Source organism: Pistacia vera, unplaced genomic scaffold (assembly GCF_008641045.1).
Source record: "Pistacia vera cultivar Batoury unplaced genomic scaffold, PisVer_v2 Contig764, whole genome shotgun sequence".
Taxonomy (NCBI): Eukaryota; Viridiplantae; Streptophyta; class Magnoliopsida; order Sapindales; family Anacardiaceae; genus Pistacia; species Pistacia vera.
The window spans coordinates 95,767-122,743 of record NW_022196628.1 but is presented as its reverse complement, the minus strand read 5'-3'; the positions used below and the strand labels follow the sequence as shown (position 1 = coordinate 122,743).

At 37.5% G+C, this 26,977-nt stretch overlaps 1 protein-coding gene across 2 annotated transcripts; it reads right to left on the bottom strand.

The window, feature by feature from the left end:
- Positions 1-605: 605 nt before the first annotated feature.
- On the bottom strand, positions 606-26,186 carry LOC116116182 (ras-related protein RABA4c-like). Of its 2 annotated transcripts, none has more exons than XM_031402275.1 (3): positions 25,729-26,186; positions 23,950-24,518; positions 606-801 (listed from the first exon to the last, which is right to left on the bottom strand). In XM_031402275.1, exons 1-2 carry the CDS (start codon positions 25,956-25,958, stop codon positions 24,068-24,070), a joined length of 681 nt encoding a protein of 226 aa, XP_031258135.1. In that variant the 5' UTR covers positions 25,959-26,186; the 3' UTR covers positions 606-801; positions 23,950-24,067. The 2 variants fall into 2 exon arrangements, with proteins under 2 accessions (XP_031258135.1, XP_031258136.1); XM_031402276.1 differs by lacking the exon at positions 606-801 and adding an exon at positions 8,424-8,435 and having other exon boundaries at positions 23,945-24,518.
- Between the last annotated feature and the right edge of the window lie 791 nt (positions 26,187-26,977).

The window sequence follows — 26,977 nt, the reverse complement described above, 5'->3', positions numbered from 1 at the left end:
TTGGGGTGGTTGTTCTATTGCATATTCATAGAATTATATTATCGTCAGGATTTGCTTGAGAATTGTTGTATGTTATCATTATTTCTTTTTTTTAAGAACTTTTATAAACCTCCCCTTTCCCCTACTCACTGAGTATTTCAACTCACCTCTTTTTAAATGTTTTCCCCCCTCACCAGGACCTTTCGGAGATCATGCCAAGCAGTGAGCCTCTGCTCAGGGTTGTGCCATGCGTCGACATCTTTTTATGTGGGTTTTATATTTAAGTCGCATTGTATTTTGGACTTTTGTTTCAAGAACTCATGTTTCTCATCATGTATTTCCTTTTGTTTCATGTTTTGGAAAGTGTAGTATAAGTGGAAAACCTAATACCACAAGTTTCCCTAACTCTTTTCTTTTGTAAAACGAAAGATGATGCATGTCTTTTTGAGATGTTGGAAATTGAAATACTATGATGTTATTCAAAAAAAGTAGGCCTTTTAACAGGTTTCACAGTTTTTCTATATGACACGTCTCAGCTATCCGAGTCTTGTGGGAGCGTCCGGATCCTACAAGATGAGGAAATTCGGGACGGGTTGTGTCACAAATGATCATAAAAGTTGTCAAACTTATCGCACAAGCAATGTATTCTATCTGAATCGAAATTCATATTATGGAGGAAATGCTGCCAATCGATTGGATTACATGTATAATTTACAGGCAACTTGTGTATTTCCACTACCAAACACAGCTTAAATCGTGAAAAAGTTAGTTTCGTTTTGCAAACAAGTTTGCTTCTCCCTTAAATTCATCACATCACATCACCTTGGAATTTTTTTATGCAAATGGGAAGGAGGGTAANGTCTTGTGTTCGAATCCCTGCAATGACCACCTACCACAATTGTGACTTATTTTATCCATTGAGCTTGTAATGTGTTTAATGAGTCTCAGAGATTAAACTCTAGTCATTAAAAATAAAAAATAAAAAAATAATTATTCAACTAACTCAGTCCAATTTGAAATACTATGTTTTTCAAGTTAATCATTTTATGACTTTAACAGTAATAATTAACTTTAAACAAATTTATTGCGTTTCATAAAGTTTAATTTTAAAGGGTCCGTTTGTTTTATTATTTTGGATAAGATTTTGGGAATAATATTGGCCAACACTGTCGGAATCTGGCTGGAAAATGGTATTACGACGCAGACCGATCAGATTTGACGGGTAGGGCATCGATATGGTCTTTTTCGGCCAGAGGCCAGATCTATGGCCAGATTTGGCCGAAAAAGACTAGATCTACGGCCAGATCTGGCCGTCGACGGTCGCAAAAGTCCAGATCTGGCCGTCGCTGTTGTTGTCGGTCAACGATGGCCAAGATTTAGCCGTCATTGATCGTCAACGACGGTCATCGCTGACGGCCAGATCTGGCCTTTTCCGGTCAGATCCATTGTGGATCGGTGAATTACCGACCAGTTCTGGTTGTTTGTAGGCCGTTGTGACAGATTCTGGCTACCACCGACGGTGGTTGCTATTGATCTGGCCGGAAAAGGTCAGATCGGTGAATTATCGGCCAGTTCTGATCGTTTGTAGGCCGTTGTGACAGATTCCGGCTACCACTGGCGGTGGTTGCCGGAATCTGGCAAGTATGGGTGGGTGAGGGTGTTTTTGTTAATTTTTAAACTTTTTTTCTAAGGGTATTTAATAAAATTAATAAACTTAAGGGGTCTAAAAATAATTAAAAAAATATACTAATATTTCTCAAATAACAAAACAAACAAGTATTTTGGAAATAGGATTGGAAATATGGGTAAAAATAATAAGCCAAACGGAGCTAAAATTGTTATGCTTTCTAAATGTTCCATATGTGTGGTAAATTCGATTACATTGTTACATATATTATAATGAAAATTGACATATTATAATTCTTAAAATATTTCTATGATAAATTAAAATAATTATTTATAATCTTCAATGTAATTAAATAATTATTAATATAAACAAAATTTACAATTTTTACGAGGTTAATTGAACAGTTTCGCTAATAGAATTATAGCCAATTCATATCCAAATCCATAAACTATACGAAGCAAATGTTAAAAAATATTCGTCTTTATCTTAAATTTGTTCTATCGGTTGCAAGTTTTTATTAGAGTTTTAATTGAAATAAGATCCAACCATTGGATGATTTCTTCACAAATTAAACAACTCCTCTTTTTTAACATATATTATGTTAAGCGTAACGTATGTAAAGCCTAAAAATAAATAAATATGTGTGGGTTAAGCCTATATTTGTACCAAAACTCAAAGCCTTCATTTCATCACAAAATGCTGTATATTTAATGATTTAAACCATCTTTTTAAATCAATTAACAGTTAAAAGTGAACTGTTATCTTCATCCTTTAATATCAAATCCTAAGTATACACAACACGCAACTGTCACAATGTATATCCATTCCGGCTCTTTGTTCTCCAACTTAAAACCAATTTTGGTATTTTGGTTGACCAATATATATATATATACTTTGGCTTCCTTCTTTGCTATCTCACATCAATCCTTGATTCAACCCTTGATATCTCTGCCATGGCACTTTTGCATTTTCTTCTCGTTTTGGTTTTGATCTGTGTAGTCTTAGGTACTAATAATTACATTCTTCCTACAGTTTCATTCTTTTTCTTCAATGTATGCTATGAATTTTGTAACTAACCATGATACCAATGTGACATTCTTTTTTCAGGCACAGATGCTGCAGTATTTACCGTGCAAAACAAATGTAAGGAAACAATATGGCCGGGGATTGTAACCGGGGAAGGGAGACCTCAACTCAATAGTGGAGGGCTTACATTGAATCCAGGACAATTCGTTCACATTAATGCACCAACCGGGTGGTCTGGCCGATTTTGGGCACGTACTGGCTGCACATTGAATCCCTCGGCAAGGGAAATTGCATCACCGTGACTGTGGTGGTGTTCTCAACTGGCGCGGGCAGCAGGTGTACCACCTGTATCACTGGCAGAGTTTACACTTATAGTCCAATGGATTTTTATGATGTTAGTTCTGTTGATGGGTACAATTTACCAATTTCTGTAATCCCGTTTCGCGGTACTGGTGATAAATGCAGCTGTTAAGTGTGTTTTCGGACTTGAATCAAAAGTGCCCCATGAGTTACAACAGGTAGAGAATGGCAAAGTGGTGGCATGTAGAGTGCATGCTTAGCGTTCAATAGCCAGAATTTTGTTGCACTGGTTATTTTGGAAGCCCCGCTACATGCAAACCGCGGAGTTTCTCCAAAATATTCAAGGAATCTGTCCGATGGCTTACAGTTATGCCTAGAGATCAGACTAGTACCTCACCTGCAATAGAGGCGATTACTTGATTCGCTTTTGTTGAAGGAGCTAATACTTAGATTAGCTTTGCAAGATTTATATTACGATGGTATGTGAGCATGTATATATGCGTACTATATGATCCATAATGCGTACTAACAAGGTACATTGAGTATGCTTGTATTATATTGTTTTTAATACGAGAATATAGCTTAAATCAACATCTAAGTTGTATTAATTTATCAATATTTTAGCATTTGCTACGGCCTTTTTCTTGGCTAGAGTGATTCACATTTATTGTCACTCTCTTCTACGCTATACTATCAATGGATATTACTTGGACATAAATGATACGTGGAAGGGGTGACATAATTAGAGATGAAATTTAATTTTAATTTTCAAAACAATTAGCATTATTGAAAATGAATCGCAAAAAGAAAAATACTAAACTTTTGAGATCAGCATGTCACTTGATGATTGTATGGAGGCATAAGTCAGGGTTATAAGTAAATTTCGGAATCTGTATCTCTTTCATTCAAGATTATACAACACTTGTCACAATCTAATGATCCATTTTCTTTACAGAGGCAACATTTTTTATCCATTCACACTCTTTCTCTTGCACAATTTTCGGCATGTTGGTCAACAGCCTTTCATATATATATATATATAATATATATTATATATATATATAGATATATATTATGTACCCCTTACCTTTGATAGAACAAATCACATTCTAAATATTTACTCATTGTTTCAACCAATTTGCCATGATCATCCATTTTCATCTCCTGGGTTTGATCTCTGTCTTGGTACCAAGAACACATTCATTGTCCAATGTATTTTACAAATTTTGTTCCTTGGTATGTGCATATTAACTAATCTTGATATTATGCTACAGGCACAGATGCTGCAGTTTTAACATTAGAAAACATCAAGACGCAGTATGGCCTGGGATCCTGGCTGGATCAGGGAAACCTCTACTCAACAATGGATGGATTGCTTTGAAACCAGAGAAAAGCAACTGACATCAAGGCACCACCTGGGTGGTCGGGCCGATTGGGGGACGTACTGGTTGCCAATTTGATCCATCAGGCAAGGGAAAGTGCATAACTGGTGACTGTGGTGGCGTGCTAAACTGCGAAGGGCAGGAGGTGAACCACCGTATCACTAGCTGAGTTTACCCTTGATAGTCCAATGGATTTTTATGAGTGTTAGTCTTGTTGATGGCTACAATTTCCGATGACTATAACCCTTCTGTGGTACTGTGATAAATGCAAGGAGGTTACATGTGTTTTCGGACTTGAACCAGAAGTGCCCCAAAGATCTACAAATGGTGACAATGGGAAGTTGTGGGATGTAAAAGTGCATGCGTGGCGTTCAATAAGCCTGAATATTGTTGCAGTGGAGAATGGAACCCTGAAAAATGCCCCCAACTGAGTTCTCCAAATTCTCAGGAATCTTGTCCAATGTCTTATAGTTACGCCTGATGTTTGACTAGTACCTTCACTTGCAAAGGAGCTATTACTGGTACGTTTTTGTTGAAGCTTACATCAAGACAGTAAAAATTAGTCTGACGATGTGTTGTACTTTGAATCTGATTCAACATTGCATTCATTTTTATTTTTTTCTGTTTTTGGAAAATAAGAAGAGAGTATACAGTTAGAAACATCATCCAAGTTTGCACTGATAATAGCAGGTAAAAAGCCCATATGGCTTGATGTTTGTATTTTGATACACTGGCTTCAAATTCATATATAAACCCAAGTTTCTGACAAATCATGTACTTTTTTCTTGTTTTGCCTCTTTTGTATAGCTTTAATGTTTAAAACTTGGATTTTTGTTGATCTAACTTGTCAAATCTAGCTTACATTTAGAAGATGGAGATGTACATAAACTATTGGATATTTAAGCAGTGCCCAGATACAAGAACAAGCTCTTGTTATAGAAACAAACTGGAAAGAGCACTTAATTCTGCCTATTTGCCGATCATCATGAAATCGACCAAACAAAGAATTTTTCAGCATGGCTAGGCTCAAACGAAATTCTACTATTTGTCAATGTAATGTATGATCTCACGACGGTAAGGCCAAGCAATCTGCTGACAAGTAAATATCACACATCCAAGAATAATCAGTTATTAGAAAAGGGAGAGAATGATACCGATCATTTTATATTTAATTGTCCATGAAGGCTTTGAATGGCATGGATCAGTGTGTTCATACCAGGAACATAGCAACATCAACCACAATGCAAATAATAGTACAAATGTAAAACCCCATTTCTAATTTAGTAATAGCATGAATTGTATTTAGTAATTAATTCTTTTCTATTGATTTTGGTATTGTTGTAAGAAGGGTATTTTGTCAATTTTTAAAGTTGCGTTAAGGGGTAAAAACAGAAATAATCCTGATGGGTTTTATGTATCAAGAGGGAAATTTTGGACATTCCCTAGGAAAGCTTAGGTGGCGGGTTATACGTATTTAGAATATTGGGGGCATAAATAATTTCAGAAAATTTTTGTTTAAAGAAGAAGAAAACTGGGCAGTCGCCAAAGGAAGAAGATGAAGACGTGAGCTGAGGGAGAGAGTAAAACAGAGCGAAAAAAAAAAAAAAAAAAGGAAGAAGAAAGGAGAAAGGGGGAATGGTTTGCGGCGGAAAATGCACGAGTGAGAGAGAAGAATAGGGAGAAAAGGAGAGGATATATTAGTTTTTGAATTTGAGTCTGTGAACATGTCATCATCAAATCGTGATCTGCAGCTCGTGGCCGTCCGTCGTATTCGTTCTGTTATTGGATATGTTGTTCATGGACACAGCTCTACATTATGAACGGTGAAGATTGAAATCCAAGCACTGTAATAGGCAGTCAATATAGATAGAAGTGGTGCAAAAATCAAACCCCTTTTCTCCATATTTCAGCGTGCATGTGTGATTTGTTGATTTGTTTCAATATGAAAGATTTACTGCATGAGGCATTCTCCATGCTTAATCATTCTGCATGTGGAAGTTATGTTTCCAGTTTGAAAACAAACAACAATTTAATGTTTGATGTAAGTTCTGAGTTAATTGCAAAGTTTACTATATATGCTTTTTCCATGCTCGTTGAGCCTTATGGAGAATTGTTTGATTGTGGTTGAGTGCTGGAATTTTTGTTTCATGGGTGGAGATAGTTTGAGTGTGAAGGAAGTTTAGTTTGAGGGAACAACTTGAAATGCCGAAATTCCTTTTACTTTGAAAGTACCCGTGCAACCTATACTCTTAAGTTTTCATGTATTTCTGCTTATATGCTTTAGTGCAGGCCAGTTACAAAAGAAAGAAATAGGTGTTCTCTGAAAAACCACATGTCAATTTGGGTGGATATGGTTAGCACTTGTGTTATATTATATAGAATTAATGTGTTGTGAAATTGGAAACTTACAGATCTGATAATGGAGTGTGTGTTGAGTTATGCATGTGAGTTATATATATACACATGTGGTAAAAAAATCTTCTCGGTAAAAAGGCAAAATGGGGTTCTTTTCGTCAGTTTTGAAAGTATTTTTAAAAACTGGCATTTTACCCCCTATTTTCCATGAAATCTCATATGTTGCATGATTTATCCTTATTGAAATATATTATTATTATTATTATATTGTTGTTGTTGTTGTTGTTGTTGTGTTGTTGTTTGGTTGTTGTTGTTATTAGAATTATTATTTTTTGCTCTTGGTTTAATTAATTATAATGTGTTATATGAGTTTTGACTTTTAAAAGTTATGTTTGCATGATTTGTATCGGACATATGCTAAGATCATGTGATGTGAATTAATTTTCAATCTGAGTTAAACCGTCAGTTTCTAAAACATGTTATAATTGTAGTTTCACCCTTAGGTGATTTTTTAATATTATGTCTATAGATATTTAATAAGCACATATAAATATGGCTCTTGACTACACTTTACTTGAGATTATGCATGATGTTGTGGTGCTAAAACCGCCCTACAAAGTACCCATCCCCCCAGAGATACAAATTTTTGGCTCTGCCTACGGTGCAGATTCCGCCGGGTATGACAGTTTCAGATTTTGCTCTGCGCATGCGTATGACGTTATCAGTGCTCTGCCTAGGCGTTGAGTGTCCGCCGGTATGACAGTTTTGAGGCTCTGCCCGCGCGATGATAGACCTTCTGTATGACAGGTACTCCTTGCTTGCCTCGTGTGGATGCCTACCGTATGACAATTTTCCAGGGTACTAGTTGTGTGAGAGTTTCTAATACCAAAGTTGAGTTTTATTCAGGATCCGATTCAGAAAGAGAAGAATAAGTCAGAGTATAGTTATTTGAGTGCAGGATTTTAGAAGTAAATCATATATTGCATACATGATTGGGGGTGTTGTTCTATTGCATATTCATAATATTTTTATCGTCAGGATTTGCTTGAGAATTGTTGTATGTTATCATATTTTCTTTTTTTTAAGAACTTTTATAAACCTCCCCTTTCCCCTACTCACTGAGTTATTCAACTCACCTCTTTTAAATGTTTTCCCCCCTCACCAGGACCTTTCGGAGATCATCCCAAGCATTGAGCCTCTGCTCAGGTTGTGCATGCGTCACATCTTTTTATGTGGGTTTTATATTAAGTCGCATTGTATTTTGGACTTTTGTTTCAAGAACTCATGTTTCTCATCATGTTATTTCCTTTTGTTTCATGTTTTTGGAAGTGTAGTATAAGTGGAAACCTAATACCCACATTCCCTAACTCTTTTCTTTTGTAAAACGAAGATGATGCATGTCTTTTGAGATGTTGGAAATTGAAATACTGATGTTATTCAAAAAAAGTAGGCTTTTAACAGTTTCACCAGTTTTTCTAAATGACACTCTCAGCTACCGAGTCTTGTGGGAGCGTCCGGATCCTACAAGATGAGAAATTCGGGACGGTGTGTGTCACAATGACACTAAAATTGTCAAACTTATCGCACAAGCAATGTATTCTATCTGAATCGAAATTCATATTATGGGAAATGCTGCCAATCGATGGATACATGTAATTACAGGCAACTTGTGTATTTCCACTACCAAACACAGCTTATCGTGAAAAAGTTAGTTTCGTTTTGCAAACAAGTTTGCTTCTCTCCCTTAAATTCTCCCATCACATCACCTTGGAATTTTTTTATGCAAATGGGAAGGAGGGAAACCTTGAATAAGGCAAAAAATTTCCAGAACTATAAACATGGTGACCTCTATGCGGTAGGTGGTGAGGAGAATATCCTATGATGATGTGCAACAGCTGAACCTCCTTCACCCAGACTCTGGCTCCTGACCAGGGACAACAATCTTGGTACCCGTGGAAGCGATGCACTGCCACCGATTCAGATTCATCATTGGCGACAAGAACTTTTTGGTAACACTCGATAATCTCTGTCAAGACCGTGACAAAAGCTGTTTCAACATTAGTTGACTCAAGAGCTGAGGTCTCCATAAAGAACAGATTTCCCACTTCAGCAAACTCTTTCGCATCCTGAGTAGGTACAGCTCAAGGGTCCCCAGATCAGACTTGTTGCCTACAAGCATGATCAAATATTTTTTCTGCATGTCCTCGCAATTCCTCCAACCATTTGGCTACATGATCAAACGACTGACACTTAGATATGTCATAGACCAGCATTGCCCCCGCTGCACCTCTGTAGTAGGCACTTGTACACATGATACTTGAGACCACCATAACAGTATACACAGACAACAAAAATATAAACATATTAGTTTCTAGTGTTAGATCTTTATCCTAAGAAAGCTGTGGAAGCTGTTACACAGATTTACCTTCAGGATCTCTTCCTTACCTAGCTGATCACGTGTTTCTGTTAGCTCATTTATTTTTCTGTTATGCACTTAGTTGTGATCAAATATTTAAAATTGATTTACTTTCCTGCTGAATTTTCTGTTGTAATTCAAAATCTTGTATCCTCATATATGAATATACACGAGAGCTGGTATCTCAAGGAACCAGATCTACTTTCTTCAATTTTGACTTCGTATCAGAGCAATTCTTTGCTCACGCAACTCGATCCCATATGGCCTCATCATATCGATCTTCCGCTCTACCCTGTTATCCCAATATCACATCTTTGGTTCTGTCAAATTAGGAACCAATTACTTGAATCGGACAACCCAATCATTCCGTGCTTAGAAGCCATGCCTACTAAGCATTGTTGATGGTTCAGAGGAATGTCCTCCTCAATATCTTGGTGATTCCATTAAGAAATCTACTTCTGATATCAATCCACAATATTTGGTTTGGCAGAAGAAAGATCAATTAATTTTAGCATGGTTAAACTCTTATTGAGAAAATTCTTTCTACAGTTTACGGTCTTACCACATCCAAGATGGTCTGGAACACATTGGCCAGCAGATTTGCTCCTCAATCTCGATCTCGTATCTCCCACCTCAAAAGACAACTTCAAACCTTACAATAGGGGAACAAAACCTGCTCTGACTACCTGTTTCTAGCAAAAAGTTGGTCTGATCAACTCACTACAGCAGGTAAATCTGTGGATGAAGAAGACTTAATCTCTTATGTTGTTGGAGGTCTCAACCCCATCTACAATCCTTTTATCACATCATTCAATTTTTCCACTCGAGACAAATCCATCTCTTTTGATGATTTCCAATCTGAATTGCTCAATTATGAGCAACTCCTTGATTCTCAAAACAAGTCCCTTCCCAATGATGGCACTCAGTTTGCCATCTTCACCAACAAACCAAAATTTCACCATGGCAAGAAACCCAAATATCCCACTCAGCAAGCCAAACCTCCCTCTTCTCCTAAGCCTAATCCCACTACCATACCTGTCTACCCTTCCTCAAAACCACAACCCTGTGGCATCCCTTTTTCCACTAAATTCCCACCATGTCAAATCTGTGGTAAGCCTAACCATCAGGCGCTTGATTGCTACCATAGAATGGATTTCACCTACCAAGGTCGACACCCACCAGCACAATTAGCAGCTATAGCAGCCCATACACATGTCACACAAGAGGATGAACAACCTTGGTACCTTGACAGTGGTGCAAACAACCACATCACCTCTGAGTTGGAAAATCTGACACTGCAACAGCAACCATATCAAGGGAATGACAAGGTCACAGTAGGCAATGGAGGAGGTTTGCTCATCACCAACATTGGTTCTTCTATGCTTCTTAATTCCAAATAGAAATTTCTTTTACATAATATCTTACATTGCCCAAAAGCATCATCCAATCTTTTGTCCATACAAAAATTATGTCATGATAATAACTGTTACTTTGTGCTTACTTCTTCTCACTTCTTTGTGAAGGATCTACAGACCAAGCAAATTCTTCTTCAAGGACAGAGTGAAGCTGGCTTGTACCCTCTGTACCTCAAGCAGATGAAACTCAATAAATCAATACCAAAAGCTGCTCATATTTCTTCCTTTACTACTGTCCAAGGGGTCAGAGCTCCAATCCATATCTTGTTAGAGTAGATGCCCTAGAGACAATCAATTATTGTAGAATTGACTCTTTGTAATAATGTTCATTAATCAATAAAAGGCATTTTATTCTATATCACGTAAATCATTATTATTGCAATATGTATTGATATATGTCCTTAGAATGGTAGAACCGTGATGAGGGTATCAAGTGTTTCAAATCTTGATAGTGAGAACCTTATGAGCACATATGGTGGCCATTCTAGAAACGTCCGTAACCCCAGTATTATTCTAAAGTAAGGGCACAGATAATACGATAAGGCTATCATAGTGTTGAACCACCCTGTCGAAAGGCAATGACTGATCTCACTTGTCAAGGTTGTTTGGTGACAACCTGGTGCAACACATGGGTGCTTGCTGCAGGCGATTACACCGCAGCAAGTTCACTAGACTGACCCACCAGAGGATTCCATATGGATGGTAACCCCAATGTCTATGGAATAAATCCTCTAACGAATGGTGGTGTATGTGATCCTTAGACTTGAGATCACCGGAGCGCCTTGTGCACCGATTGGTGCAGTTTGACACTAACCTAACGCGGTTCTTTTTAGAGCTGTCAATACGGTAGTGATTGGCTACATCGAGTGTATCAAGAATATGGTGGATTGACAGAGGATTCATCACTCTCGGGTACGGGAAAAGTTATCTCACAGCGCAATTCAATATATGGCAATGACACTAAAACTGTGGCCACAGTGGGATTGAATTGTTGTTCTATCCAGTTTATAATACGGGTCATTGGTCCAGAAACTGAATAAATAATATCGAGAGTAACCGAAGGTTGACACTATTTCTATGCCTTCGTCTCGTCGAGATAACGTATGATGAAAGGATCGAATTGCACGGTAACCATATCGTTGACAGGTAGCTACTTTGCTGAATCCGAATCTATCGGGTGGCCATGATGCCTTGCTAGGGGCCAATCTTGGTCTGTGTATTAGTGAGACGATTAATTGGTGTTAATCGCGATACTATACACTGCCGATATGATGAGGAGCCTATGGGTCACACACATAGAAGACAATTTAAGATCCAAGAAGAAAGAAGGGCGTTTTCGTCTTTTAAGGCGAAAGGGTATTTTGGTAATTTCACAGTGCAATTAAATTTGCTGAGGTCGTAGCCTTTATTTAATTTGTTAGAAAAATTAAATAAGTGAAATTATGTTTAAATGTGTGTTCGCACATATTTAAATATATTATCATTATTGTTAAATGTTAATATATATTTAAATATATATTAATTGATTTTAATTGAGATAATGATGGAAAATAAAATAAATCAAATTGGGAGTGTTTGGCAACATGGGGCGTTTGGGTTAGAGCCCAAGCCTATTCCGTGTGGGATTAGGGCAACTTGATTATTTTACTATAAAAAGAAAAGTGTGTGTTAATTAATGGTATGAATTGATTTTTTCTTTGAAAAATAAAACACACAGCAGCCCTCTCTTTTCACTCCCACGGCAGAAATACTCTTAGCCTAAAATCAATTTCAATTGATTTGTTTTTCTTCTTAATCTTGAAGCCAAAGAGGATCTAGCAAATCCCTCTTTGGTTCTTTTGAGATTGTCTTCGTGTGGACTACGCAGGTTCGATCCTACACTTGGATCGATAGCAAAACATTCAAAGACAATCGTGGTGGAGCCTCCAAACGTGCGTATGGTTTCTAAACACAGATTATTAATTTCTGTAGATTCTTGCTTTAATATGAATTGTAAAATTATACCGTTGATCTTGGCTCATGTAAACGATCCTTGTACTTTATTTTATTTGTTTCCGCTGCGTATACGGGACCGTTTACTAACATATCTGGCATTCCAAACTTGCTTATGCTTCTGAACCTATTGTTTCTAGAGTTGTTAGAGAGGCTATGCTTCCTATTCCTGGTCCTGTAAAACACAATAAAGCGTGTGAGTCCTGTCACGTTGCTAAGAGTCACAAACTTCCCTTCTCTAAGTCCAATAACAAATTTGTCCATCCCCTTGAATTAATTCATTCGGATGTATGGATATCTCCAGTGTCATCAGTCAATGGATGTAAACTCTATGTCTTATTTATTGATGATTATTCAAGATTTACATGGTTGTTTCCTTTAAAGTCTAAATCTAATGTGTTTGCCTGCTTTATCAAGTTTAAACAACTTGTTGAGACTCAATTCTCTCGGCAAATTAAACAACTTCTCATTGATAATGGTGGAGAATATTTATCCACTGCCTTTCAAACTTTTCTCTCTACAAATGGCATCCTACACAAGCTAACTTGTCCCCACACATTTGAGCAAAATGGCATTTCAGAGAGAAAACACAGGCATGTAACTGAAACAAGTCTCTCACTCTTAGCACAGTCTTAGCTTCCTTCTTGCTACTGGGTAGATGCTTTCTTTACAGCCACCTATGTTATAAACCGACTTCCCACACTTGTTCTAGACAATCACTCTCCCTTTTTTTACTTTGTTTTGTAAACCACCAGATTACTCCTTCCTTAAGACCTTTGGTTGCACCTGTTATCCCTTGTTGAGACCATATAATTCCCACAAATTAGCTTTTAGAATCACCAAGTGTGTCTTCCTTGGATATAGCTCAAACCAGAAAGGTTATCAGTGTCTGGATTTAAAAACAAATAAAGTCTATATTTCCAGACATGTCATATTTGATGAGTTGAGTTTTCCTGCTGCTGCTACAAAGGATCCAACTCCAGCCCCCTCATCCTTGTAGGAAAATTTTCTCAACTCTGGTAGATCACCACAATCAGGTTCACACTCACATCTTTCACCATCTTTTTCAATTCCCTCATTTACAAATTCTACACCTCCTGTTTTACCTACACCAGCACCTTCCCAGAGCATTTCCCCCACATCAGTATCTACTGAACTCGTATCCTCTCCCTTAGACTTATTTCCCTCGACTGATGCACTCATTTCAGACTCACCATTTGATACCTCACCTAGTGACTTATCCTCTCCTCCTGTTGCACCAGATTTATCTCCCACAAATTCCATACCTACCATGCAAACCCATCAAATCATTACTCGATCCAAAACCAATTCCTCCAAACCCAAATTGTTTCCAAATTACCATCTTTACTATTCCACTAAACATCCACTACAAGCTTTCTCTACCATTACGTTACCCACTGAACCTCATACTTACAAAGAAGCAATGAAGGACCAGCATTGGATTGATGCTATGCAAGCTGAATACAATGCTTTGTTGTCCAATCACACTTGGACTTTATGTCCCCGACCTTGCCATAAGAAAGTTGTGAGGAATAAATGGGTGTTTAAGCTTAAACAGAAATCAGATGGGAGCATTGACCGCTATAAGGCTAGATTAGTAGCCAAATGGTTTGATCAAATTGATGGTGTAGACTTTACTAAGACCTTTAGTCCTGTTATTAAACCAGCAACTATTCGATTGGTGTTGGCACTAACGGCTCACCATAACTGGGCTATAAGACAGCTTGATATTTCTAATGCATTTTTGCATGGCTTTCTTGAAGAAGAGGTATATATGGAGCAGCCTAAAGGGTTTGAGGATCCTCACTTATCTGATTATGTGTGCAGACTACACAAGTCCATCTACGGACTCAAACAAGCTCCTAGAGCTTGGTTCTTGAGACTTTCTCAAGCACTACTTGCTCTCGGATTTAGTGGCTCAAATGTGGACACATCCCTCTTTACATTCACCACAACAACATATATGTGTCTGTCCTCATTTATGTTGATGATATCATAGTTATAAGTAACTCTCCTTCATCTATTGATCACCTCATCACTCTACTTGGAGCTGACTTTGCTATCAAAGATCTTGGATCTCTATCTTATTTTTTAGGCATTCAGGTTCAACATACATCAGACGGGCTCCATCTTAGCCAAGGAAAATATGCTATTGACCTCTTGCATCGCACAAAAATGGCTGGAGCTAAACCAACTCCTACCCCTTGCACCTCAGGAGCTAAACTCTTAAAATTTTCAGGGGATCCACTCACTAATCCTACTGAATGCAGGACTATAGTGGGTGCCTTGCAATACCTCATACTTACCATACCCGATCTCTCATTCAGTGTTAATCAACTTTGCCAATTTCTCCACTGTCCAACCACTGAACATTTAATAACTGCTAAAAAAGTGTTAAGGTATATCAAGGGTACCCTAAACGTTGGACTCAAATTCAGCAAAGGGTCACTTCACCTCAATGGATTTTGTGACTCGGATTGGGCAGGTTCTCCAGATGACTAAAAGTCCACCTCTGGCTATTGCATATATCTTGGTCCTTGTCAGCAAAGAAACAACCAGTTGTAGGCAGGTCAAACACTGAAGCTGAATACCGATCTATGGCTTTTACTGTGGCTGAACTTTACTGGCTTAGGATGCTGTTGAAAGAACTTCACATACCACTCACGGCTCCACCTTGTTTGTGGGTGGATAATGTTGGTGCTTTAGCTCTCTCTTCTAATCACGTCTTCCATGCTCGTACTAAACACATCGAGGTGGATTACCACTTCATTCGTGAGAAGATTTTTAATGAAGATATCCAAGCCAAATATATCTCCTGTACTGCCCATCTATCTGATATCTTTACCAAGATGCTGACTTCATCTCGATTATTACTTCTTAAGGACAAGCTGATGCTTCGTGACCTCCCCATCACCTTGAAGGGGGATGTTAGAGATCTTTATCCTAAGAAAGCTATGGAAGTTGTTACACCAGATTTACCTTCAAGATCTCTTCCGGTTACCTAGCTGATCACGATGTGTTCTATTAGCTCATTTAGATTTTCTGTTATGCACTTAGTTAGTGATTCAAATAGTTAAAATTGATTTACTTATCCATGCTGATATTTCTGTTGCAATTCAAAATCTTGTAATCCTCTATATATATGAATATACGCGAGAGCTGGTATCTCAAGGACCAGATCTTACTTTCTTTCAATTTTGACTTCTAGGACATTTGTAGCCAAGGAAGCAGGAGTACTAGTTTAAACTAACAACTTTTTATTTTCTTTTTTGCCATAACAGAGTAAAGGAAATAAGTAAAACCCATCACTAATATTAATTTTGGTTCCACCCAATTAGATATTATAGCATCAAATAACAAAGTAAACATTTCTAAGTCTATTGTCTTGCATCGTTTGTAACAATGTGGCTAATCGCAACTGTTAGTTTAGGAAATGCTTCTCGAGACAAGTCAGGTCGCTGCATAATCATGAAGTTCTGGCATAATCATGAAGTTCTCAAGATTCAATCTTTGAACCTTAAGAACTGGGGAGCTTCTGTTATGCCTAAAAAATCAGGGTTGACGTTAACCTACGTTAGCAAGCACCAATCAGAGTTTGAGATGGCTTTGCGCGGTCCAGGAGCTATCACGTTGCTCCATGACAAGAAGAATATGGTTGTCATCAACTTGGCAGATTCAGGTTTTGTCTATGAGTGATAGAGGGCCACACACTTGTCTAAGCCCCATGAGGATATTTCCTAAGTTATCAGCCAATGGGAGAAAATGAAGGACTTGCACGGCACCTACCCACTTGCAGATTTGTAATCATTACCTTGAATTCCTTTACTATAAATAGAGGACTCTCCCTCTCATTTTCAGGATTCTAATCCTGCACTCTCATTCTAATTGTAATCTTTATTTCCAGAGCAAAGACAATCTAGGAGAAAGAGACTAACTTGATATTCTCTCTAAATATTAAGTTATTGTACCTCTGCGCGTTGTTCGCTATATGCGACCTTTTGTAATCTCTCATATATAAAAGAAACAGTGGACGTAGGATTCGCTTTAAGCATCCGAACCAATTGAAAAACCAACTCTCATTTATTATTTAGTCTTTACATTCGATTATCCCAATCATTTACGTGTAATTTCTAATAACAGCTTAGCACTTTGCACGTGCGAGTCATTGGTGTCAAAATCAAGCATCAACATTGTAAAAATACAGTAGAAAGAATTATTGTAAAATATGTCGTAAGTTGGAATTATGGGATCTGGTGTAAGTACTAGTAATTGAGTATGTTATGTCTCCACCTCCAAGTATAATAAACTTCAAGCTTGAAGTTTTCTTCAAATTAACATAATATACCGAACTTATGTTTCTTCAACATTAAACAGGTAAACTCCAAAAACATTCCTTAATTATTTGTTTAGTAAAAGATTTGAGGAAAAGGGGGAAATCGTCATTTCAGTAAACCTTGAGGGTGGGACTGTCATTCAACCATTTAGAATCACACAATTTGAATTAGTTTACGTACTATGTAGAGAGGATAAATTTGACAAGTAGGCACTAGGCAGTAGCTTGTAATGTGGGTGGTATAAACTTAAATTACATAGATTCAAATAGAAGTCAATTCTCAACAGATTATTTTGTATTTGTGTAAAAACTGATAATTTTTTTTAAACCGAGTTATTTTCTTATTATTTTTATTTCACTCTTCACAAGTACAAAACCATTGAAATTGGGGAAATTTCCTATTCACTAGTAAGGTTTGGTATAAGTACTATTACACACACAGGTTTCAAAACGTCATAAAGACACCCATATATTTAATTATTGTTAAGAAAAATTAAACTTTTTAAAGAGCATAATCGTAAAAATATAGGCTCCGTTTGTTTAAGTTTTTATAATAATATTATATTCTGAAAAGGATTTAATCAAATAAGATATGATTATGAAAATGTGTTTGGTACATTTTGGAAAATATTTTCTAAAAATATTTGAATTATTTTTAATCTCTACATTTGTTAATTTAACTAAACACTCCCACAATAAAAGTTTATAAATTAACAAAAACACCCCCACCCACCCAACTGATTACCAACAACTGGCCACCATTGTCGAACAGTGGCCAAAAGTCGTCGGAATGGGACACGATTTGCTAGACTTGGTCGGTCGTGTGCCAATCTAGCCATTGATGGTCGAACGATAGCTAGAAATCTAACCATCAACGACAGCCAAGAAATTTGGTTGATCATGCATTATTCCAATGATGGCGGCTGGCGGTGGTTGTGAAAGATGGAATACATGGAGAATGATGCATGTGATACTAGTGTTAGATCTTATCCTAAGAAAGCTGTGGAAGCTGTTACACCAGATTACCTTCAGGATCTTCTTCGGTTACCTAGCTGATCACGATGTGTTCTGTTAGCTCATTAGATTTTTGTTATGCACTTAGTTAGTGATTCAAATATTTAAAATTGATTTACTTATCCATGCTGGTATTCTGTTGTAATTCAAAATCTTGTAACCTCTAATATATGAACTATACACGAGAGCGGTATCTCAAGGAACCAGATCTACTTTCTTTCAATTTTGACTCGTATCAGAGCAATTCTTTGTCACGCAACTCGATCCCATATGGCCTCATCAATATCTTCGCTGCTTCCTCATTTGTTATCCCAATTCACATCTTTGGTTTCTGTCAAATTGATGAACCAATACTTGAATCGGACAACCCATTCATTCCTGTGCTTAGAAGCCATGACTTACTAAGCATTGTTGATGGTTCGAGGAATGTCCTCCTCAAATCTTGGTGATTCCATTAAGAAATCTACTTCTGATATCAATCCACAATATTTGGTGTTGGCAGAAGAAAGATAATTAATTTTAGCATGGTTAAACTCTTATTGAGAAAATTCTTCTACAGTTACGGTCTTACCACATCCAAGATGGTGGAACACATTGGCCAGCAGATTTGCTCCTCAATCTCGATCTCGTATCTCCAACTCAAAAGACAACTTCAAACCTTACAATAGGGGAACAAAACCTGCTCTGACTACCTGTTTCTAGCAAAAAGTTGGTCTGATCAACTCACTACAGCAGGTAAATCTGTGGATGAAGAAGACTTAACTCTTATGTGTTGGAGGTCTCAACCCCATCTACAATCCTTTTATCACATCATTCAATTTTTCCACTCGAGACAAATCCATCTCTTTTGTGATTTCCAATCTGAATTGCTCAATTATAGCAACTCCTTGATTCTCAAACAAGTCCCTTCCCAATGATGGCACTCAGTTTGCCATTTCACCAACAAACAAAATTTCACCATGGCAAGAAACCCAAAATCCCATCTCGCAAGCCAAACCTCCTCTTCTCCTAAGCCTAATCCCACTACCAACCTGTCTACCCTTCCTCAAAACCACAACCCTGTGGCATCCCTTTTTCCACTAAATCCCCCCATGTCAAATCTGTGGTAAGCCAACCATCGGCGCTTGATTGCTACCATAGAATGGATTTCACCTACAAGGTGACACCCACCAGCACAATTAGCAGCTATAGCAGATACACATGTCACACAAGGGATGAACAACCTGGTACCTTGACAGTGGTGCAAACAACCACATCACCTGAGTTGGAAAATCTGACACTGCAACAGCAACCATATCAGGGAATGACAAGGCACAGTAGGCAATGGAGGAGGTTTGCTCATCACCAACATTGTTCTTCTATGCTTCTTAATTCCAATAGAAATTTCTTTTACATAATATCTTACATTGCCCAAAGCCAATCCAATCTTTTGTCCATACAAAAATTATGTCAGATAATAACTGTTCTTTGTGCTTACTTCTTTCATTCTTTGTGAGGATCTACAGACAAGCAATTCTTCTTCAAGGACAGAGTGAAGCTGGCTGTACCCCTGTACCTCAAGCAGATGAAACTCAATAAATCAATACCAAAAGCTGCTCATATTTCTCCTTACTACTGTCCAAGGGGTCAGAGCTCAATCCATATCTTGTTAGAGTAGATGCCCTAGAGACAATCAATTATGTAGAATTGACTCTTTGTAATAATGTTCATTAATCAATAAAGGCATTTTTATTCTATATCACGTAAATCTTATTATTGCAATTGTATTGATATATGTCCTTAGAATGGTAGAAACCGTGATGAGGGTATCAAGTGTTTCAAATCTTGATAGTGAGAACCTTATGAGCACATATGGTGGCCATTCTAGAAACGTCCGAACCCCAGTATTATTCTAAAGTAAGGGCACAGATAATACGATAAGGCTATCATAGTGTGAAACACCCTGTCGAAAGGCAATGACTGATCTCACTTGTCAAGGTTGTTTGGTGACAACCTGGGGAACACATGGGTGCTTGCTGCAGGCGATTACACCGCAGCAAGTTCACTAGACTGACCCACCAGAGATTCCATAAGGATGGAACCCCAATGTCTATGGAATAAATCCTCTAACGAATGGTGGTGTATGTGATCCTTAGACTTGAGATCACCGGAGGCCTTGTGCACCGATTGGTGCAGTTTGACACTAACCTAACGGGTTCTTTTAGAGCTTCAATACGGTAGTGTGGCTAATCGAGTGTATCAAGAATATGGTGGATTGACAGGAGTTCATCACTCTCGGGTACGGGAAAAGTTATCTCACAGCGCAATTCAATATATGGCAATGACACTAAAAACTGGGCCACAGTGGGATTGAATTGTGTTGTTCTATCCAGTTATAATATGGGTCATTGGTCCAGAAACTGAATAAAAAATATCGAGAGAACCGAAGGTTGACACTATTTCTATGCTTCGTCTCGTCGAGATACGTATGATGAAAGGATCGAATTGCCCGGTAACCATTCGTTGACAGGTAGCTACTTTGCTAAATCTGAATCTATTGGATGGCCATGATGCCTTGCTAGGGGCCAATCTTGGTCTGTGTATTAGTGAGACGATTAATTGGTGTTAATCGCGATACTATACACTGCCGATATGATGAGGAGCCTATGGGTCACCACACATAGAAGATAATTAAGATCCAAGAAGAAAGAAGGGCGTTTTCGTCTTTTAAGGTGAAAGGTATTTTGGTAATTTCACAGTACAATATATTTGCTGAGGTCGTAGCCTTTATTTAATTGTTAGAAAATTAAATAAGTGAAATTACGTTTAAATGTGGTCGCATATATTTAAATATATTACAATTGTTAAATTTAAATATATTTAAATATTATTAATTGATTTTAATTGAGATAATGAGGAAAATAAAATAAATCAAATGGGAGTGTTTGGCAACATGGGGCGTTTGGGTTAGAGCCCAAGCCTATTCCGTGTGGGATTAGGGCAACTTGATATTTACTATAAAAGAAAAGTGGTGTTAATTAATGGTATGAATTGATTTTTCTTTGAAAAATAAAACACACAGCAGCCCTCTCTTTTCACTCCCACGGCAGAAATACCTTAGCCTAAAATCAATTTCAATTGATTTGTTTTTCTTCTAATCTTGAAGCCAAAGAGGATCTAGAAATCCCTCTTTGGTTCTTTTGAGATTGTCTTCGTTGTGGACTACGCAGGTTCGATCCTACACTTGGATCGATAGCAAAACATTCAAAGACAATCGTGGTGGAGCCTCCAAACGTGCGTATGGTTTCTAAACACAGATTATTAATTTCTGTATTCTTGCTTTAATATGAATTGAAAATTATACCGTTGACTTGGCTCATGTAAACGATCCTTGTACTTTATTTATTTGTTTGCTGCGTATACGGGACCGTTTACTAACATATCTGGCATTCCAAACTTGCTTATGCTCTGAACCTATTGTTTCTAGAGTTGTTAGAGAGGCTATGCTTCCTATTCCTGGTCCTGTAAAACACAATAAAGCGTTGAGTCTGTCACGTTGCTAAGAGTCACAAATCCCTCTCTAAGTCCAATAACAATTTGTCCATCCCCTTGAATTAATTCATTCGATGTATGGATATCTCCAGTGTCATCAGTCAATGGATGTAAACTCTATGTCTTTTTATTGATGATTATTCAAGATTTACATGGTTGTTTCCTTTAAAGTCTAAATCTAATGTGTTTGCTGCTTTATCAAGTTTAAACAACTTGTTGAGACTCAATTCTCTCGGCAAATTAAACAACTTCTCATTGATAATGGTGGAGAATATTTATCCACTGCCTTTCAACTTTCTCTCTACAAATGGCATCCACACAAGCTAACTTGTCCCACACATTTGAGCAAAATGGCATTTCAGAGAGAAAACACAGGCATGTAACTGAAACAAGTCTCTCACTCTTAGCACAGTCTTAGCTTCCTTCTTGCTACTGGGTAGATGCTTTCTTTACAGCCACTATGTTATAAACCGACTCCCACACTTGTCTAGACAATCACTCCCTTTTTTTACTTGTTTTGTAACCACCAGATTACTCCTTCCTTAAGACCTTTGGTTGCACCTGTTATCCCTTGTTGAGACCATATAATTCCCACAAATTAGCTTGAATCACCAAGTGGTGTCTTCCTTGGATATAGCTCAAACCAGAAAGGTTATCAGTTCTGGATTTAAAAACAAATAAAGTCTATATTTCCAGACTGTCAATTTGATGAGTTGAGTTTTTGCTGCTGCTACAAAGGATCCAACTCCAGCCCCCTCATCCTTGTAGGAAAATTTTCTCAACTCTGGTAGATCACCACAATCAGGTTCACACTCACATCTTTCACCATCTTTTTCAATTCCCTCATTACAAATTTTACACCTCCTGTTTTTAACCTACACCAGCACCTTCCCAGAGCATTTCCCACATCGATCTACTGAACTGTATCCTCCCCTTAGACTTATTTCCCTCGACTGATGCACTCATTTCAGACTCACCATTGATACCTCACCTATGACTTATCCTCTCCTCCTGTTGCACCAGATTTATCTCCCACAAATTCCATACCTACCATGCAAACCCATCAAATCATTACTCGATCCAAAACCAATTCCTCCAAACCCAAATTGTTCCAAATTACCATCTTTACATTCCACTAAACATCCACTACAAGCTTTCTCTACCATTACACCCACTGAACCTCCTACTTACAAAGAAGCAATGAAGGACCAGCTTGGATTGATGCTATGCAAGCTGAATACAATGCTTTGTGTCCAATCACACTTGGACTTATGTCCCCGACCTGCCATAAGAAAGTTGTGAGGAATAAATGGGTGTTTAAGCTTAAACAGAAATCAGATGGGAGCATTGACCGCTATAAGGCTAGATTAGTAGCCAAATGGTTTGATCAAATTGATGGTGTAGACTTTACTAAGACCTTTAGTCCTGTTATTAAACGCAACTATTCGATTGGTGTTGGCAAACGGCTCACCATAACGGGCTATAAGACAGCTTGTATTTCTAAGCATTTTTGCATGGCTTTCTTGAAGAAGAGGTATATATGGAGCAGCCTAAGGGTTTGAGGATCCTCACTTATCTGATTTGTTGTGCAGACTACACAAGTCCATCTACGGACCAAACAAGCTCCTAGAGCTTGGTTCTTGAGACTTTCTCAAGCACTACTTGCTCTCGGATTTAGTGGCTCAAATGTGGACACATCCTCTTTACATTCACCACACAACATATATGTGTCTGTCCTCATTTATGATGATATCATAGTTTAGTAACTCTCCTTCATCTATTGATCACCTCATCACTCTACTTGGAGCTGACTTTGCTATCAAAGATCTTGGATCTCTATCTTATTTTTTAGGCATTCAGGTTAACATACATCAGACGGGCTCCATCTTAGCCAAGGAAAATATGCATTGACCTCTTGCATCGCACAAAAATGGCTGGAGCTAAACCAACTCCTACCCCTTGCACCTCAGGAGCTAAACTCTTAAAATTTTCAGGGGATCCACTCACTAATCCTACTGAATGAGGACTATAGGGGTGCCTTGCAATACCTCATACTTACCAACCCGATCTCTCATTCATGTTAATCAACTTTGCCAATTTCTCCACTGTCCAACCACTGAACATTAATAACTGCTAAAAAGTGTTAAGGTATATAAGGGTACCCTAAACGTTGGACTCAAATTCAGCAAAGGGTCACTTCACCTCAATGGATTTTGTGACTCGGATTGGGCAGGTTCCAGTGACAAAGTCCACCTCTGGCTATTGCATATATCTTGGTCCTTGTCAGCAAAGAAACACCAGTTGTAGGCAGGTAAACACTGAAGCTGAATACCGATCTATGGCTTTTACTGTGGCTGAACTTACTGGCTTAGGATGCTGTTGAAAGAACTTCACATACCACTCACGGCTCCACCTTGTTGTGGGTGGATAATGTTGGTGCTTTAGCTCTCTCTTCTAATCTCTTCCATGCTCGTACTAAACACATCGAGGTGGATTACCACTTCATTGTGAGAAAGATTTTTAATGAATATCCAAGCCAATAATATCCTGCACATCACCTTGGAATTTTTTTATGCAAATGGGAAGGAGGGTAAAACCTTGAATGAAGGCAAAAAAAATTCCAGAAGCTATAAACAGTGGTGACCTGTATGCGGTAGGTGGAAGGAGAAGAATATCCTATGATGATGTGCAACAGCTGAAACTCCTTCCCCCAGACTCTGGCTCCTGACCAGGGACAACAATCTTGGTACCCGTGAGAAGCGATGCACTGCCACCGGATTCAGATTCATCATTGGCGACAAGAGACTTTTTGGTAACAACTCGATAAATCTCTGTCAAGACTGTGACAAAAGCTGTTTCAACATTAGTTGACTCAAGAGCTGATGTCTCCATAAAGAACAGGTTTTCCATTTCAGCAAACTCTTTCGCATCCTCAGTAGGTACAGCTCGAAGGTTCCCCAGATCAGACTTGTTGCCTACAAGCATGATCAAAATATTTTTATCTGCATGTCCTCGCAATTCCTCCAACCATTTGGCTACATGATCAAACGACTGACGCTTAGATATGTCATAGACCAGCATTGCCCCCACTGCACCTCTGTAGTATGCACTTGTAACAGCGCGATACCTGAGACCACCATTAACAGTATACACAGAACAACAAAAATATAAACATATTGGTTTCTAGGACATTTGTAGCCAAGGAAGCAGGAGTACTAGTTTAAAATACCAGCTTTTTATTTTCTTTTTTGCCATAACAGAGTAAAGGAAATAAGTAAAACCCACCACTAATTTTAATTTTGGTTCCACCCAATTAGATGTTATAGCATCAAATAACAAAGTAAACACTTCTAAGTCTGACTAATGCATAGTTGCCCCAAGCAGTTGTAACAAGGCTTTAACAATCAAATACATCAATCAATTAACTAGGAGTGCCTTATCCAACAATGTTCAGTTAATTACGAGCATCTCGTTTTACATGTCAAAACTGTTACTTCAATACAATGTAATCTATTTAATCTCTGTATTAACAATTGCATTCATGTCATACTTCATGCTATTTACCTTTTCTTTCATCTTCAATTGATACCAGTTCGGTAAAAGAAATCTAATTCAATTGTGTCAATTTTCCAGAGGCACTTTTACTGCAAACATTGACATTCCTTCAATTCATCCACAGCAATAAACTCCAATCACTACACCTCCAAAATTAGCATAAGGTCCACTAAATTTCAAAAGCACTTGTCACTTAAGGTATCCAACTCTAACGTTATAGATTGCCACTAATAGCTCCTTTAATCATAGCCTAGTTTCCATGAACCAAGCTATGGGTAACCAAGTAACTTCATCACTTTCTCTTGAAGAGGGCATATATCAAGAGCATGATTCTAAGCTAAAACTGAGACAATAGAATCAGATTTCTATTGGATTTTTGCAGAGTTAAGCAACCAAAAGAGATTAGTCATCCTCAGGTGCGGACGTTTGCACTTACCAAAATGCAAATCAAAGCTGGAAAACGTCACTTAGCCTTCGTTTGTGCTTGGTCCGCACGCAGAATTTTCACAAGAAATAATTAGCTACAGCCTACAGCTAAAGGCAATGTGGAAATGATATTTAAAGTTCACTCTTAACAGTTAACAAAACTCATAAAATTCCAAAGATAGATCCAGCTTCTTATTCTGTTCATCAAGAACAAGGCGCAACTCAAAAGATACAAAAATCCCAATTAGAAGAAAACTTAAACTACTGATCCAAAATTCAAGCACAATGATCAAAAAAGCTTAAAAGCAATAAAAGAAAATTCTGATTATTTCATAAATTAAGAAAAGGGTAAGTACCGTTCTTGACCAGCAGTGTCCCAAATCTGAGCCTTGACATTTTTGGTATCAATAACAAGAGTTTTTGTCTGGAACTCAACACCAATCGTGGCCTTTGAATCTAAATTGAATTCATCTCTTGCAAAACGAGCGAGAAGCTGAGACTTTCCAACCGCTGAGTCTCCAATCAACACTATTTTGAACACATAATCGATTTTATTGTTGAAGTTACCTTGGTAGTTATAAGCCATCTTTCTTTATACAAAACTCAAACTCATATGGGAGAGAAAAAAGATGAAAATTTTAGATCAAAGTTAAGATTTTGAGTCGAACCAACCAAAACAAAGAGAATCAGAAACGGGCCTTACAGGTAGAAAGAAGGAAAAAAACCAAGAAAAATAAGTGCTTTTGGACATGGAAAACAGAGACAACCATCCACGTCAAGAAAGAAGAAAGACCTGAAAGTTGAAGTACCTTTCTTTTAAACTTTTTTTTTTTTTTTTCTAATAACCAAGAGTGTTCGGTCGGTTTTAGACTTAACTCAATTAACCTTCGGTTTTATTAAACATTTTATGATCCCAAAATGGTTTAATCCTAAAAAATCAACGAAGAGAGGTGGGTTTGAAAGTACTTTTGTAAAAAGTGCTTATAAAAAATAATTTCATGTGTTTTTTCTTTAACCTGATATTTTAATAATCAAAATCATTTCAATCTTTTTTTTTTTAATATAAGATGGTTCATTCCTCTTGGTTATCAGTTATTACATCAATTGATAAACCAAATTTATTATCATAATTAAAAGGGTTAAATGGTTCCCTTACACAATCCCAATTAGGTGATAGTAATTAATGGTGATATGTATTAGTGATTGAAGTTCAACCAAATTCGTTACTTTCATGAGTTTGCAAAATATTCAACACCCTCTTAATTTCAAATTAAATATTGAATTCTGCATTAATCCCCCCAAGATTAATCGAAATGCTACATTAATCATTTTGAAGATTAATCGAGGTACGTATAAATTGAAACAAATATCTTGGTTAATAAAAAATAATTAAATATAAAAAAATAAAAATAAAAACACCACGAAAGATGCTTGGACATGGCGGCCTTTTAAATCCAAAAAACGGCATCAATTATAGGGAGAACGGCTTACACATACCCAAGGTTTACCAAAACAATAAGCTGGTACCCAAAATGTTTTGAAACGACAAATAGGTACCTTTCGTCATGTTCTGTTAGTGATTTTCATTTTATAATAGTGAAAAGA

What these genes read in the sequence shown, in the direction of transcription:
- LOC116116182 (XM_031402275.1), bottom strand. Translation starts at nt 25,958, where the DNA reads ATGGCTTATAACTACCAAGGTAACTTCAACAATAAAATCGATTATGTG. An exon ending in GACACTGCTGGTCAAGAACG is followed by an intron (nt 24,519 to 25,728) that starts GTACTTACCCTT and finishes TGGTGGTCTCAG; the next exon opens with GTATCGCGCTGTTACAAGTG.